Below are 17,304 nucleotides of genomic sequence, written 5' to 3'. Positions count from 1 at the left end.
TAAACACATCCAGTTAGTGAAAAACATGAAAGGCTGGTTTGTGCCAAGAAAAGATTGAAGCCGCAACCGTATATTTCACATTTGAAGGTTGCGCGCGTTCTGATGAGACATGAAAGAAACCAAACCAGTAGTGAACTTTAAAACTTAGCGATAACTGTGAAGCCAGTGATACAGAGTAGTGGAGCGGTCCGGCAAAAGGAAATAGCCCACTCAAAAGTATCCACTAAATGTTTGATGTTTTGTTATGAAGCGACAAAGTGAACGAACCCTGAAATGCGCAATGGGCAAGACTAATCCTGACGAAAAGGGAAGTTAAAAGGTGAATGCTTTAAGAGAAAGATTTCTTTGAACTGATCTGATTGAGTTATGTCACGCCTGGCCTCTACCTCCCCTGACTCCTCCTCCTCACCTGTCTCCTCCGTGGCTTTTTCCACCTTGGCTGTAGTCTTCTTCTTCTTGACTCTTTCCTCTTCCGTTGGCTTTTTCCCTTTTTTTTGTCATAAGTAGGGACGCGCTCCCCCGGTAGCCTCTGTGATTTGACTATAACAGATCTAGGGGCTAGTCAAGGAGCACACCCTAAAAATGGGGAAAAAAGCCTCCAGGCAAAAAAAAACAATTCGATACAGTTCACCCTTTGAGATAGAAATTATAAATCCTGGCTGGAAATGTAGTCGTTATGGTTCGATGGTTTAAGAGAAACTTCCACACCGGCTCCGCTTGTCTCCAGCGAGCCGCGATCAGCAAGGACTCCGCTACCAACTCGGGTGAAGTTCGGAGGCAGCGAGAGAAAGAGATCCGCTGCACACTGTGGCTGACGAGAGATCCGAGGGGTGAAGAAAGAGGAAAGGGAAAAGACAGGAAAGAATAGTTCAGCCGAGGTCACGTACCGTAGTAGAGTACGCAGCTCGTTTTTACTGGAAGAGGTACACGAAGGGAAACACATACAAACTGAAGACGCCAGAAGGAACGCGTTGTGTAATACAGAACACACAATCCCAACCACCTTACCTGGAAACAAGAGCACACCGGTAGGGTACGGAAAGAATAGGATCTAGGTAAAGGAAGAAGAGGTGGGTAATAGGCTGGACGCTGGTAGCGACTAGCAGGCAAGTAACGCAATACGGTACAACGCAATGAGCGTTGCTCCGGTAGCGTGTTTAAAGCTTCCGTCCGCCATGTTGGAAATAGACTAGACCCGTAAGGTGGAACGGATAGTCACCATCTTAGTAGTACTTCCAGTGATACGCGAATCTCCAAGGCTGATGCATGACAAGTTATGGAACTACCAAGAGACACTGGGGAAAATAACATAAGGGAGAGCTGAAGTGAAATTTGAAGCGGTCCTGGGGAGGTCTAGTTTTTTTGTTGTTGTTTGTATTGGTCACTTATTAGGCGCTTATACAATTAGCAAAACTGTTTCAAAGCGGCCACAGGGCAAACAAGGTGGGGACAGGCGAAGACAATGAGTTACAGCAAGGATAAATAATTGCATTAATAGTACAAACAAATAATGAGATAGAGGGAAGGGGAGACAAACCTACTATGCCTTGTGAGTGTTCAGAATGTGCAAGTGCAGAGGGGGGAGGGATAAGGTGCTGTGATGCTCATGGAGAAGTGCTCAGGGTAAGTGCTATGGGGAGAAGAACGTAAGTGCAACCACCGATGCATGGGTGAGCCAAGTAAGTGCAGTAGAACGTAGAAAGACAGTGGCTGAGATGAGAGATGTTGGGGGTGGGGGGTCAAGGCCCTGAGGACACATAAGGGCCCTGCACATCAGTCACGCTGCTGTAAGATTAGCAAGGAAGAGAGAAGGAGGAGGTAACGAGAAAAGTCTTGAGGCTTTTTCGGAACTTAAGGCGGTCTTGCTCAAGACGCAGAGGGAGAGGGAGGCTGTTCCACAGGAGGGAGCCAGCCGAGGAAGGTGATTGCCCACCAGCTCTCAAAGCACTTAACACACAGGGAGTTGTGCCAGAGGAACGGAGGAGTCTAAAGGAGAGTATTTGGTCAGGAAGTGCTGAAGATAGAGTGGTCCCCGGCCCCAGATAGCTTTGTGTATAATACAGAGGGATATTAATTTACCTTGAACACTCTAAAGCCTTCGACATCAGTGAAAGGTCTGAGCCCGACTGTGGGAGACCTGGAAGGTGAAACAAGTTGGGGAAAGGGAACCCCTGCCGAATGTGAATGTAGCTTGGGGAAGGGTACCCCTGTAGGTGCTTTGATTGCGAGGTCCGAGCCCGACAGAGGAAGACCTACATGAACTGTTGATGCCTTGAAAGGTCAAAGCCAGACTGATGGAGACATAAGTGAACTGTTGATGCCTTGAGAGGTCCGAGCATGACAGAGGGAGACCTACATGAACTTTTGGTGAGCTGGTCAAGAACTTGTTGTGAACTGAAAATAATTGACTTTAACATGGAAGGCCAAGCGTGCCTCAACCCACGTTTTGAACTGCCTTTTTTTTTTATAACCTATGCCAGACTGTCACCCCGTCTATGGGGGCCACATTACTCCGTGCTGTCCAACATGGGGAGGAGAGCTGACTCAGCCATCTTGATCCTTTATATTATAACACTGACTTTGCTTTGTATACACATTCCCTTTACACAATTTTTGTATAAGAGATAGGGCAGGCATTAGTTTTATTTTAGTATAGGCCATTTTGATTTAACATAGACTGGCTAGGACTGTGTTTTCTTTTTTATTTGATGGTAGAGACTACTCCCATCGTAGCTATAGGGCAAAGTAGGAGTTTTTCCAAGTACCAAGAATGTAATAAAGGTTTTGAAACGTGTAGCTCTTGTGTCATACTTGTGATACCATGCATTCCCTTCCACTAGTAGATGTAGACTCATCGGTTCCCAAGCTTATGTCTCTTATTACGACTTTTAGACCGTTTTCAGGATTTAAGATTAATGTTCACAAGTCTTGCATAATGCTGATCCTACTTGAGGGATCTGACAATGTTGTTTTCCTTGAACTACACCCCAATGCTGGTGATACTGAAGGAGGACTTGGTGAGATGGGCTCCGCGGGTGATCTCGTGCTATGGGAGGATGGTTTCCGTGAAAATGAATGTGCTTCCTCAGCTGCACTCTCTCTTCTCGAGCATGACCATGGTGGTCCCTGATGGGTATCTTCGAGAGCTGAAGTCCATACTGGCCCGATTTCTAACAGAGTTCCCAGGATCAAACATTTAACGTTAACACTGCCTAGAGACTGGAGTGGATTGGCCTACCCTGACTTTCATACCTATTTTAAGACGGCTCAGCTGAGGGTGCTAGTAGAACACTGAAGGGACGATCTGGGTAATTATTGGACCTTTCTCAAAGATGTCACGGCACACCCAAAAAATATGAGAGATTATCCGTGGTCCCTGCTGCGGGCAATTCCCATGATGTTGTGATCTCATCCTAGTCTATGGGGTCGGTATGGAAAGAATATGAGGTTAGTCTTCACTTGTCCTCCTGGCCATGCCTCCTTTCCTCGGTGCGGGGGCCCCCGATAGACCTAGCAAAGCAGGGTTTTCGACACTCCCAGATCTGGTTGGACAGAGGAGCAGAGAGAGCGGGCCAGTTGTTTCCGGAAGGCACTTTATATCCTACAAAGCATTGATCAATGTTCTAGGGAGAGACTTGATGTCCATATTTGAATATCTGAGGTTAAGAGGCTTACTAACTGATGGGAAGTGGGAAGGCAACATGTCTAGGACTTTGACTCAATTCGCGTTGGTTCTGGCTTCAGCAGATGGTCTGAAGGCAACCCTCTTGCGACTATATAGGGCTATGATTACGGCCGAGACGGGGAATAGACAGGATTTCAAGCAACGGTGGGAGAACTGGCTGTGGAGGGAAATTCCTGACGAGACGTGGTCTATGGTTTTTAAAATTGCCTTTCATGGTAACCTGTTCACCTCCACAATAGAGCACAATTTTGAGGTTCTTCATAGATGGCGCAGAGACCCAGTCAAGCTCTGCGGGATGTTTCGGGGCTCCTCCCTTCTATGCCCCCGGGCCTGTGGACCGCAGACATTTTGGTTTAATATGTGATGGGATTGCCCAGTGATCCAGATTTATTGGATGGAGGTCCTTAGTTGGATGAAGGAAGTCACAGGGGTCCCACTATATCTATATCGCCTCCAGAATCTGTTGGGAGTCCCTGCAGAACAGGGTGGGGAGATGCGGTTTCTGAGTCTTTGGTAGTCAATGCTATGAGCGGGTAGAATTCCGTCGAGAGCCCCCGGGAGCCCCCGAAAGGGCTGTCCGAGTGCAGAAACGTAGGGACATCTACACGATGGAAAAGCTAATGGCCACTGTGAATGACCAAGTGGGAGTGTTTCATTAGGAATGGTGCACATTGATTGGTAAATGAGACGCTGGTTAAGTGCTGAGGAGAGGAGATCGGGTGGAGGGTGACAAAGCGGTGTGGAGGTTGTGCCCCGGGTCCCGGTGGGAAGTTCCACCACTTGAACCACAGAGCTATTTGAATGTATGAGTCTCAGGTTTTAATGTGTAGAGCTGGTTCACAACTGGTCACCATGGTACATGCAGTAGTACTCTTGAGTTAAGCGTAACACATCTTTGGTTGTTTATGGAATCAAACATCTCTTGAGTTTGGCGTGGGGAGGGAGGACTTTCAGTCATTAGTGTGGTTTTGATATGAATCATATACGCTACAACTGAAAATTGTTTGACAAAATGACAATAAAATGTAAGTTTAAAAGAAAAGAGAAGAACTGACTCCTGTTGAAAAACATAAAAGGCAAAATGTAGTCTATAACAATGGCAAACCTAACTCCATTAATAGTTGAAATTGTTTCGTCAGAACCATAATGGTTAATTCCTAAACGCAGCCTAGTGGCACATACAACTATATCGAACCCTCTCCTCAGTAATACAAATAATGATAAAACCCTGGTTTAGTAGTATCATTAGTACTGGTACTGCTATTAGGGCAGTATGACTAGTAAAGCTCTCTGTTGCTTCCCAAAGCTTGGTCTGCTCTCTATAATTATAATTTATAGAGCGCAGACCTAGCTTTGGGAAGTAACAGAGCGCATTACAGCTCCTGGGGCGGGGCAGGGGGCGGGGGGAGTACACGCATATAAAAACTTTGCATCATCCTGAACCATGCCTCTTTTAAACCCCTTCACAAGTGCTCGGTGAGTACTTCGGGAATGCGCGTTGTCGCCTGGACTGTTTGTTTGCATTATATTTGGAGCACTTCCTTTGCGCAATCCAACACAACAAACATGATCTTTTTCTCAGGTCCAAACTTTGATATTAGGGTTGCTGCCTTTTTTTCCAAAGGGCATTACACTGTTCACTGGCGTCCTTGAGCTCCCATTCCCCACTATGCAACAATCACTTATGACATTGTATCGTTGTACTGTATAATTTATTTAGTAATCGCCCATATGCCAAATGGCTCACCGATAACATAAAACAGCTAAGACAGTCAACAAAAAAGAGACACCTTCACTAAATATATAATCCAGGGATCAAATCATCTCAATGAACAATGCAGTAGGAATGTGTTCATTTGATCCCAGAAGAAGGTGCCCCACACTCAGCAGAAGCATGTTGGCTTGTTGAATGAAAGTCTCCTAAAATGAAAACCAGTCAAGTGCCAATGGTAAAAAGTGTCAGCCAGCCACTACATGCTTGGAGGTATTTGTCACCCCATTTTGGCTCCCAAAGTCATCAACCTGTTTTCCGTCTGCTAATGCAACACTCTGGCTGGGCAATAAAGCACGACGAGTTCCAGCAGATATTAGGGATGAAGCACCAAGGGATCTTTCCATGGGAGACACCACCTTCATGAGGGGACACAGATGGCAATGGGCCAGGATGATAGTGGGCACTTTGTACAACAACATTAACCCATCGTTCAAATGAAAGTGTGGAATAAAAGAGGATACCCAGATGACAAATCACTTTTATCAGCTTAAAGTCACATGGAAGAGTCCAGCCTATGGCATCACAGGCCTTGTGGAGAATCCCAACTTGCCTCCAATGAAGCAGAGCCAGTTTCCGCCCACTCAGGCCTATGTCAGCACCAAACATTTGCTCACTCCGTCCTTGTTCCTGCTTCCCAAGTTTAGGTATTGTGATGACTCATCACTGATCCCCACCCTAAAATCTCCTCCCGCATGAGCAGGCGATGGCAGCCGCTACCTGATCCTGGCCCTTGTGGTGGTATTATGAGGCAGGATCACATGGGAGGAGAAGGCTGTGGGGTAGAAGTGGTGACCCCATCAGGTGAGACGCGGTATGGCCCTCTTCCATGTGAAGATCTTATAATCCCTGATTTTCTGATGCCATTTTTGTCAGTATACCAATCCTTCTAATAATAAAACCCAAAGACCTCTTCTTAAAAATCAAAGACCGCTTCTTGCTGGACACTCTAGGCAGGATGGCATTCACCCTTTATGTACACGTGATGTTCACATAACATCTAGGTCTAACCGTCTTGGCGCCCCCCAAGAAATTGCAGGACTTCTTGGAGAAGGTAGGTAGCTGGATGTCTGCAAATTGTCTGAAAGTGAATGGTAGCAAAACAGAGGTTTTGGTAGTTTGTCCTCCTGAAATGGATCGTCTTTGGAATTCATAGTATTGACCTGTCCGGTTCCCTGCGCCTCAGTAAAAAGTCTGGGAGGAAAACTCCTTCGAAATGAGTTGCAAGAGGCTCAGATCTCTGCTATTTGTAATGCGGGGTTCGGAAGACTGAAGGCTTTAAGGAAGATTCTTCCTATGCTTCCCCCAGCAAACCGCACAACATTGGTGACGTCCACTATAAAGGGCTATTTGGACTACTGCAATGGTATCTGCCTGGGACGGCCCAAGTACCAAATCCAACGGATGCAGGTACTTCAAAATTCAGCAACGTGTTTGGCAGTGATGGTGCCTCGCCTGACCCCTTCATTAACGCTCCTGCACCATTTGCCCTGGTTGCCGCCCAAATTGAATTTAAGATTCTTTGTGTCGTCCATCGAGCTGTGCACAACGTTGGTCCTCACTACTTAAAAGCGAAATTGAAAAGTTATTGCCCAGCGAGAAATGTGCGTTCTGCATCCCATCTGCTTCTCAAGATCCCCAAATACCAGCAAAAGCGATTGGGTGGTCGCTCCTTCTCAGTCTTAGCCCTCAGCTTGTGTAATGCTCTCCCGTTATTTTTGAGAACACTTTCTGAATATCTCCCTTTCAGAAGAGCGCTGAAAACCAATCTGTTTTAATTTTAGTTTTCTCTGTAAGATAGACTATGAAGAAATGGCTGTTCCTGGCTCGTTGCCCCTTTCTTAGCGCCTAGATGCCTTTTGGGCCTTAGTTTGCGCTCTATACATTTTCTATAAATAAATATATTGGTCTGAATGTAAATCCAAAGCATTGTAACTTTACAAAGCCTCACTCTCCAATGGACTCCTCCAAGTCCCAGAAAACCTATAGTACTGGGACACGGAAGAGGAGAAAGGAGTTAATGTGGAGCAAGAAGCACACCAAGCTGAATGTGCAGACTAGATGTTGGGATACCAGTCAGCTGGGCGGGACATTTAAAAATGGTGCGCTTTTGGAGCCAAACAGAACAGAAGGAGAGGAGAGATGCAGAGCGGGTGCAGCAGGAAGCAGAAGCATAGACAGACACGCTCAGGCAGGCGACTCTGAAGGAGGCAGGCACTTCCTACCGGTGTGGGGAGAGACCGGGAGCGGCGTAACAGAAGCAGAGCGGGGACCGCGAAGAAGGCAGCAACAAGGAGAAGGCTGTTGAGAGTAGAGTCATGCCGCAGAGCCGTCATTCCACTTGCGAGTGAGAGATGAGCCGGCAGGAAGACCGGAGAGCTATCTGCAGCACAGGGGAACGCTTCCCCAGCGTTCAAACACTGCAACGCCAAGAAACACTAGTGAGTCTGCCCTCCAGTGCTGGGATGTCCGGGGCGTACGACAGACATACCAGCAATTACCAAGATGCTTTGAATGTTCGCCAAGTAACATTGAAAGATTAAGTGTAAGCAAGTCTCTATATGAGGGATGCCAATATGGGGAAAGTTGGAGTAAATATCATGAAAAGCAAATAAGCATTACTAGTGAAGTACTTGTAAAGCAAGATTTGTACAACTCCTTATATATGAAAGGTCAATATGGGGAAGATTGGACCAAGCATTGCCACAAGCCAATTAACAGTATAAATGAAGTTGAAGAGCTACCCTTGAACAAGCCTCCATATAAGGGACGCCAGTATGGGGGAAGTTGGAACAAGTAGTAGCTGAAGCCAGTGGAGTATAAAACAGTGAAGAAGTAAGAACTGATTTAGACTCAAGAAAGAAAGAGTATGGGAAGATTGTGAAGGTGTTGCACCAGGCAGTGAGTCTTTGTCGAAGGGGAGGTACCTGGCAAGAGAGCACACCAAGTGATCTTCCAAAACCCAGAGGACCTTTTGGGGGAGGAACCTGGCAGGAGAGTACACCAGGGTTTTATCAAACTCAGACGGGAAAGCAGTTTAAGAAGACCTAGTGGAATTGTTGCATTAGGCAGCGAGTCTTTGGGGGAGAGATACCTGGCAAGAGAGTATAGCAGGGATTTATAAGCCCAAACAGGGGATACCAGGCAGGCGAGTACACCAGGTAAACCAGCCAAAATATGTAAAAGGAGAAAAGACATTGTGAAACAAGTTTCTGGCAGGGGAGTATACCAGGAAATCTTCATCAATAAATTGTTGAGTGGAAGAGACACTTTTTTCCGTCATCCTTACAAAAACCATACATTGCTTTGAGAAGCTACTCAGACATTCTTGAGAAAGTGTTGTATAAAGACATTTCTACTACTCTTGGGGAATCATTGTTTGAGTAGGACAATGTGTTCATCATCCCTGGGAAAGTTTAAGAACATCCTGGCTCAAGTTGCCAAGAGAAACTTTACCATCCTTGAAACATCATTTGTTTGGAAGAGATATTTTCATCTTAAGGAGGTGGTATATGAAAGAGACATATCTACCACTCCTAAGGAACTATTGTTTGAACTGAACACTTTATACCTGAAACTATTCAGGGGAAGGGAACTACCCCCTGGATCCAAGGATTGTTCTTTTGGATGTATATTCTTGGTTTTTGCACTTATCATTTTCTAGGTTTAAAACAGAGGCATTTACCTTGCACATTTTGTTGTTCATTTTTAGTGTAAGTTTCAGATACATATTGGACACAAGGACAGTTTGCTTAAGTTGAACAACAGGAAGTTACCTAGTTTTGATTTGATAGGTAGAGAAACTATCATTTGGATAGGGACAGAAAGGTCCTTTTCCAAACCCTTTTATTTAATAAAATGTCTAATGTTGAGAACATTACAACTTTGTGAACGTCTTTCATTTCCGACCCCTCGCAGTATACGCCAAGATACAATTTCACCTGTGGAGCTGCACCTTATAAATAGAAAACAGAAAATTGAAAGTAGGTTAGAGTTTTTATATCATCAGAATACATTTAAAAGTCATGTCAGTCCAGAAGGCCTAATATAAGCTGTAAAGGGCAGAAGAGAGAGGGCGGAACTCTACACCACTCCACTGGCTACAGCTATCTCTTCTAACCAATGCTCCCCAAGTCTCACATGTTGCGCCCTCTCTGCCAGGAAGGACAGCATTTAGGATCAGGCTGGTCCAGGTGTAAGGACAGTGGAACATGATGTGTGATCAGTATTCTGTGATTAATGGTATCAAATGTAGCAGACAATACCAACAGGACCAATGCTGTTGATTTGTTGATATGCCCACAATTAAATAACGTGTGTCCGATATCCAAGTTTAGTTCTCAGGATTTTCCTGCAACTGTGTTATGACAACTTTCTCTAAGACGCGAGCCACCAGTGGCAACTGTGAGATCAGTCAGTGTTTGCCAACAAACATTGGATCAACTGAGACGTTTTTGGGCAGCGTTGTAATATCCTCTTGGTTTAACATTAATGAACAGCTACTGGTATCCACAGACTTGTTACTTAGAAGGAGCAGATCAGATAAGATGGGTAATGTGGTCTTGCCATATTTGTTGGACATTAATCTAGAGTAGAGGTCAAATTGTCTAAACCGAGTAGAACCCTTCAAATGCAAGTAAAATGGCAGAAGTTGAAAATTGGGAAAAATTGGGAATTCCAGATAATTCTGGGTCCACATCAGGTTTGACACGGCCTCATTGTCTGGTGAGATAAGCAAATGTTTACCATTGTTAATTTCTTTCTCTAATGGTCGAAACATTTGTGTGAAAACATTATATCAACTTAGAGTAATGTTTGCAATACACCATTGATATAGATAAAACCCAGATTCTGGATGTCCATCTGCCAAACAATACTCAACTGCACCGCTCCAAGGTAGGTGTGCTGGTGCTTCACTTTTTTCTGATCACACTTACACATTGTGAATATTGGAAACATCTATCACTAGTATTGATTGGACAGATCACATGATCAAAAAGATTACTTTATAAATTATTTTCAAGCAAAGCTTATCATTCAATATATGTCGGCACAAAAAAATAACAAAAATTCTGCAAAATCGCTGAGTTTGTCTACTGTCGGACAGAGTGTTAAATATGCCTACTTTCCAATACACCTAGTGAGCGGGCATGAAGGAACACAGTGACTACTCCGTAAACTTTGAAGAGAGTGCACCTAAAGAGATGAACAATAAGATTAATCAAGATATAGGGTGAACTTTCTGGAAAGCTCAGATCCTGCACACATCACAGTGTGCACCATATGGTTACTAACCCCATTACGGGAATATGAGGCAGTCTAGCCATGAACTGGGTGCGGATCTGAACAACAGCACAGAGAAAATACCAATTTTGGATCTTCTGGTAAACTTTGGGATATCACATCAAGATGAGAGCAGTGGTTGGCTCTCATCTTGATGTGATATCCCCGATACCGATTGATCACACATCACTACTTTTCACTTAAATAGTGGTTTATTGGTCAAAAGTATGTAAAATATGGAGATAGTCTGTCCCCAAAAAATGAATCCAACTCATCATTTCATTGTTTTGGAAACAATACTGGTATCACAAGATCTAAACAGGATTCATGTTAATTTCTATATCTATTACAAGACGTGTCCTAACTCAAGCATGGATTCAGACTCCGCCACCATTTGCGGACCAGTAGTATCAAGAACTAATACAAATGACACATGGATAGTTTTTTTCTATTTAGATCTAGTGGCTAACAGTAAATTCTCTACAAGTTAGAAAATCTTTCGGCATGCCCTTTCAGTATAGCCACCATGCTAAATTTAGCTGCATTTGAATATAGCCTCTGTGTTATATTTGACCGCAATTTGAGTATAGCCACTGTGTTATATTTAGCTGCCTTTTGTGTATAGCCACTAGGTTATATCTAGCAGAATTTGTTTGAATAGCCACTGTGGTATATTTAGCCATATGTTTCAGTATAGCCTCTATGTAGAATCTAGCCTTGCTTATAACTCACCTCCATTTAAACCTAGCTGCCTTTGAGTACAGCCCCTGTGCTCCACTTAGCTGCACTTTTAGTATAGCCAATGTGTTATATTTAGCTAGCTTATGAGTGTAGCCACTGTTATATATTTCTGCCTTTTGAGTATAGCCTCTGTGTTATATTTAGCTGCCTTTTGAGTATAGCCTCTGTGTTATATTTAGCTGCTTTTGAATATAGCCACTGTGTAGAATTTAGCCGTGCGCTTTGAATGCGCCTCTTCTAAATTCAGCTGCATCTACGAAACGGACCAGGACACACGGGTATGTATTGTGCTCTATGCTTATGGAAAATAGCCTAAGGCACGGCCACCGACCCACACGTATCGGCTAACATGCACTACTCTAAGACACATTGCACAATATCTATGCCATAAGAATGCAGCTATCCCACCTCCACGACAGAATTTCGGTCTAGCTACACACATACTCAGTCTCCTGCTCTCGCATACTCTCCAGACTACCTCATAGCCCCCATCCACATGTCAGCTCGACATGGGTAGCTAGCAGGGACTTTGCCACCCCTACCTACTATTGGCTAAAACGCACACACACATTCTAAACTTCTCAGATGAATTACCGATACTTGGACTTCGGTCCACTGAGGGTATTCACCTACAGCACTTTGAGACCATACCAATGGGAAAAGGCGCTATACAAATGACAATTACATTGCATTGCATATAGAAAAAAATTGTGTTGAGATAAAGACTATTTCCAGGTTTCTGTACTTGGCCAAATTGAGGGAACCTGGCCTAATAACTTTATTACCTTCCTGTCCATCACATCTATCAAAATTGATTAGAAACAGCCCTACTTCCCAGACTGTTGTGGTATTGCTTATGAAAAACAGGACATTACATTACAAAGGATCACACGAAAGCACAGCTATTCCATCGAGGGCACAAACATAACACTTATCTGGGGCTTCTTTTGAGGGGTATCTAATGTAATTAGTATTTTATTTTCTAGAATGGTGTTTTGAAAGCTAGACTGGTCAGAATATATGACTACGGTAAAATGGGGCTGTGAGGGTGGGGGTGAGGGTGTCACCGTGCAATCCAGTGTCTGTCTGAACCTCCTTCTTTTGCTATTGCAGAGACCATACCTCTGTTTTTGAGGACCTTTCCCAAAGGAAGACTCGCCGCTTGGCACAGCCCACATTCCCAGCAATGGGAGTAGATTTGCCAAGCAACCTGGTGGCATCGGTTTACCTGCGCATTGATGCCCTGTCACCTGGACAGTACTTTGTAAGTTATGGTGCTCGCTGGCTGCTCATTTTATTTTGTTGGATTATATGCATAGCAGTTCTTTCACATTATTCCCATATGTCAATGGCACTGGATCGGCCAGGCATCAACTTTCCAAGCCCTTGAGATGCACTGCATTTTGAGTTTGGATGCCACATTCAATTGTTCAAACAAAGAGTCATTACGAGTCCGGTGGTAAATTGGAGGTAAATCTTCCGATTTACTGTCAAACTTGTTTTCCGTTACCACCACTCGGTTCAGTGGCATTACCACGGGATAACAAAAGGTAGTATGGGTGAGTAAAGACATTGGGGCTCATTATGAGTATGCCATTTCGGTAACAACAATGCCGGTAAGCTACCGGCACCTTTGTTATCGGACCAGCATACTCTGAGGTCTGCGAGCGGGTGCCTTTCCGCCCGCCAGGTCTCACCTGGCGGGCGGAAAGGCACACGCTCGCAGACTTTGACGGATGCACCAGCACTGTTGCACAAAGTACCGGTGCATCCGTCCTCCCAATTCGCATTGAGTCATATGGAACTCGAATGGGAAGAAATGTTTTCTCGCGCCTAGCTATGGGGAATTACTGGGACCACCGGACTGTAATGTCCCCGTAATTCCCCATTGCCAGGCACCGGAAAAATAACAACTCTGGCGGAAGCCGTGCCGTTGCGGCACTGCTACCGCTGGGGTCGTAATTACACAATGACCCTTAATGTTTCTGAGCCCATAGTACTCCATGGGGATTTTTGGCAGATTAACTGTGAGTGGTAACACTGTGTGATAAATCTGCCAGTTTCTGGAGGTAAAGTGCAGGATTTACCTCCAGAATTTTGCTGAAGGTGAACCCTCCACTTTACCCCAAACTCAGTATTTGGTGGTCTGGTGGAAGTGGTGGTAATTCCTTAAACGCCAAAAGAAGTGGCAGTAACAGAATTACCAAGACCTTTTTACGGCACCGCTGAACTCGCAATGAGACCCAACGAAAGGCAGCAAAAACTGAGACACAGAATTGGACCAACCCTTAAGGTAAGGCTAACCTCTCATTGACGTGACCTTTTCATTCACTTCCCCTAGATCAACAAGGTCATGACCCTACCATCTCTATTTTCAACCTTACTAAATGCGTTTTATCTGACAGATGATTGGCTGGCCTTTTCTTGTTTTTGTAACACTTTTTATGAATTGACATCGAACATAGTGACAATAAACGGATAAAATACCATACGTGGTGCTTATATAATATGATTGTTCTTTTATAACGTGCTGAATAGCAACAAGTGGTTTGCAAGCGTGGCATCGGGATTCGAACCTGTGTTGCGCTGCGTTGTCTTGTTTCCAAGACAAAAGTGTTGCCCCTGAGCTATCCTTCCTCCCCAATATATGCCAGTGGCATATCTACAGTCAGAGAAAAGGGAGTCAGCGAGTCAAATATTTATCATATCACTTTCTTCCTTGCTTTGTATCATTGAAAGCCCTACATGAAGCAAGGGAGGCAGGCCAAATTCCACAAGCTTTAGCTAGCCAGAGTCACAAAACGGGATTAGTCTGGCCTAGCCCCATTACATAGATAGTTTTTATGATCTACCCACATGTCCATGGGGCTGGATGTGGGTTGGTAATGTAATATAATAGATTTCTTCAAGTTTGTCGCAAGTTGCAATGTCGCTCAACCATTTCTAAGGCGTGGAATCCAGTGTGGAAACCCTCATATAATTCCTTCTTCTTTTTGCAGGCAATGCTGGTATATCCCAAGAGTCTCAGTAAAGGGTCTAACCAGATCTCAACATCTGCCATGTGCACTAATGTTTGAATAACTGCTTGCAATAATCCATAAATATGGATTATTACACAGACCGGTTATGGTTTAACACCCAGCTGACTGAAAACCAGATCTCTTTCAAGAGGCCTGTGATGTTGGGTAGATCCTGCTTGATCTGAGGGAAGTATTGATGCATACATTCCAAATGTATACTTATAGTTCAAGGCTATTGATTGGCTTTGCTCAAATACTTATCCACGTTGCTCCTCCCTGGCCACACACCTCATGGTCCCTGGACCATCTGTTAATTTTTTATTTCAATGCTTATTTATCCCTTGTGGTAACAATATTAGTGTGGAGAAACAAAGGCCAGACTGCCTAGCCCCTGAGCAGGGATAATAATGCCCAGCAGTGGAAACTCAGGCAACAGAGCCGGGAATGAGGACCACACGCTTTACACCAAGACCCCAACATGCTGAAAACAGAGTTCACAGTTGAGATGTGGCATCTCTCTCCTTCAATTTATAAAGCCACCCCCAAACCCCCAAGCACAGATTTCCAATTTAGCCATTGTTATTCAGAGAAGTGACTACACTTTGTGGGGAACCCTAGGTATGTGACACACTGCAGCCAATTTGGGCAAGGGCTTCTTCTAGCCCCCATCTCCCTAAAGAGATGCTGCTAAGACATCCCTGTGGGCACACTGTAATATTGCACCCCGTACGCCCCATAATATCCCCCATGGTTGCCCCACAGACGGAAGCCTGTGCAATTAAGGTTTTTTTGCATTCTGCCACGTGGATGCTCTTATTCTCCCTCAAAACCAGCCTTAAGCATAGAGTGCATGGGCCGACCACCCAGTAGACCTCCGGATCTGGAGCAACCAAGCTACCAGATTATTATAGCTTGCTAAGCACTCCATAGCTAACTCTGCCCTGGAAGCTGCCCACGTTCAAAGCAGGGGCAAACCCTGCAGCTTACTGAAATATAATTTGCACACCAGAATGAGAATATTACCAAACATGTAGAGAAAAGTGGCAAGACTACCATTTTTATCAGGGAAATTGGAAGAGTAGCCATCTCTCTACCAGCCTTGCCTGCTCAGGCAGGCCAGCACGATGGTTCATATTAATTATGGTGTTAAGGTCCTGTGACGTCACCTGTTTGTTACCAACAGAGGGAGATTGGGAAACCCAGAGTCCAGGGAGGAGCCAACCACTCCGTGAAGGGACCCTTAAAGGCTGTATATGTGAGATCCAGCAGAGGTCCCCCCAGTCCTTCCCTGGGCATTTCATAGAATGCAGCCACTATGGCTGTTAGTTAACATCCAGTGAATGAGGCCATACCATTAAGTTCCCAGGTCAGCCACACAACACGAGGGAAGACCCCATGAAAATCCACCGTAGGTCAGCTGTGCAAGCAGGGCTTTGGCAGGCTGTTCAACCTCCGATCACAAGTCCCTGCGTGGAGCAAGGTTCAGTAGACACTGCACGTCGCGACACAATCTCTGGCATGGATCGTGAACAACATCCAACTGAAGATTCAGCAGCATTCAGGAAACACTGGTATAGAAAGGGCTCTCTACAGGGACGTGGAAAGAGAACACATGATCTCACAGAAATACAGGGGAGCCGGAGTGGCAGATCAGTGGCCCACCCAGACCATGCTGCCTAATCCCATCATGGGGTAACGGGTGCTTGTAAACTGAGTCCAGGAGATCCATAGTAAGCAAACAAGAGTAAGCATCTCACAGTTGGGGAGGAGGTGAACTATTAGGCGATGACCTATCACAAACAGGAGAATTAATGGGAAAAGAGGCTGTGACGAACCCAAGGGAAGCGTTACTGCTTCCATAGGGGGAGCACCTTCGCATGGGGCCTGGGAGGTGAGGCTGCTACCCGATATTTCCGCTGGGGATGTTACTCAGCGGGTGGATCTCATGGGAGGGAAACCCCCTTTGGGACCAGTGACTAACCCATCAGGAGAATGCAGTATTCCCACCAATCACATGACCCTAGACCCCTTTCCCACAGGTACCTCACCTTTCCTTACTCGCCTCATTCCTCTTCACACATACAGTCACAGCCCATCTATTTTGCTAAGGTAACTCCAAAAGAGAATATTGAGACAAAGAGAAATACTAGTGAGCTACCATCTCAATACTCAGTACTGAGACGAGGAAGAGGATTAGTGAGTTACCATCTCAATATTCACTTAGTACTGAGACGAGTAAGAGGACTAGTGAGTTATCTCAATACTCGCCTTGGACTGAGATGTGGAGGGAATGAAAACAGAGTCCGCGTTGGAACACTTTCAGCAGTCTACTGGTTCATGCTCCATGATTGGCCAAAGCAAGATAAAATGCAACAAAGGACTTGAGAGAGTGTCAAGCCCTCCCAGGAGTAACTGCGAGTGCCAAATCGAGTCTGATGTGCAGACGGGCACTGACCGTGACTCCGTGCAGAGGAGGAGATAATCCGACACTGGCCCAGGATGGAAGAACCATGCGGCCCAGAAGGGGAACAAGACTCCGGCATCCCAGAGACCGAGGAACCACGAAGGTGAACAAGCTTGCCGACACCAAGCAGAAGAGACCTGCAGAGTCGCTGCAGAGGGCAAGAAACTCTAGAAAGGTACCAGAGTACTGTGTGTGAGCCCATCTGCCTCAAGGGAGCCAGCGCTCACGAATGCCACACAACACAGTATGAGGGAAGCCCTAGGGGCTCGGAAACCTCAAGGAGGTCTTTGCAAATGCCAGAAAGTCAGGTCTGGGACAAATAGTGCATGGAGTTGTACTA

The 17,304-nt window shown here is 45.2% G+C and overlaps 1 protein-coding gene across 4 annotated transcripts in view; it reads left to right on the top strand.

The window, feature by feature from the left end:
* The window catches only part of LOC138567526 (cyclic nucleotide-binding domain-containing protein 2-like), a 304,324-nt gene that overhangs the window by 255,423 nt on the left and 31,597 nt on the right, over nucleotides 1-17,304 (top strand). For all 4 annotated transcript variants that reach the window (XM_069645804.1, XM_069645801.1, XM_069645803.1 and 1 more), the window contains one exon: nucleotides 12,594-12,744. In XM_069645804.1, coding sequence (XP_069501905.1) covers nucleotides 12,594-12,744 — 151 coding nt within the window. The remainder of the gene's footprint in view (nucleotides 1-12,593; nucleotides 12,745-17,304) is intronic.

The sequence above is a fragment of the Ambystoma mexicanum genome, chromosome 2p (genome assembly GCF_040938575.1).
Source record: "Ambystoma mexicanum isolate Mex_15411 chromosome 2p, UKY_AmexF1_1, whole genome shotgun sequence".
Lineage (NCBI taxonomy): Eukaryota > Metazoa > Chordata > Amphibia > Caudata > Ambystomatidae > Ambystoma > Ambystoma mexicanum.
The sequence above is the reverse complement of the archived record's forward strand: the minus strand, read 5'-3'. Positions and strand labels throughout refer to the sequence as shown.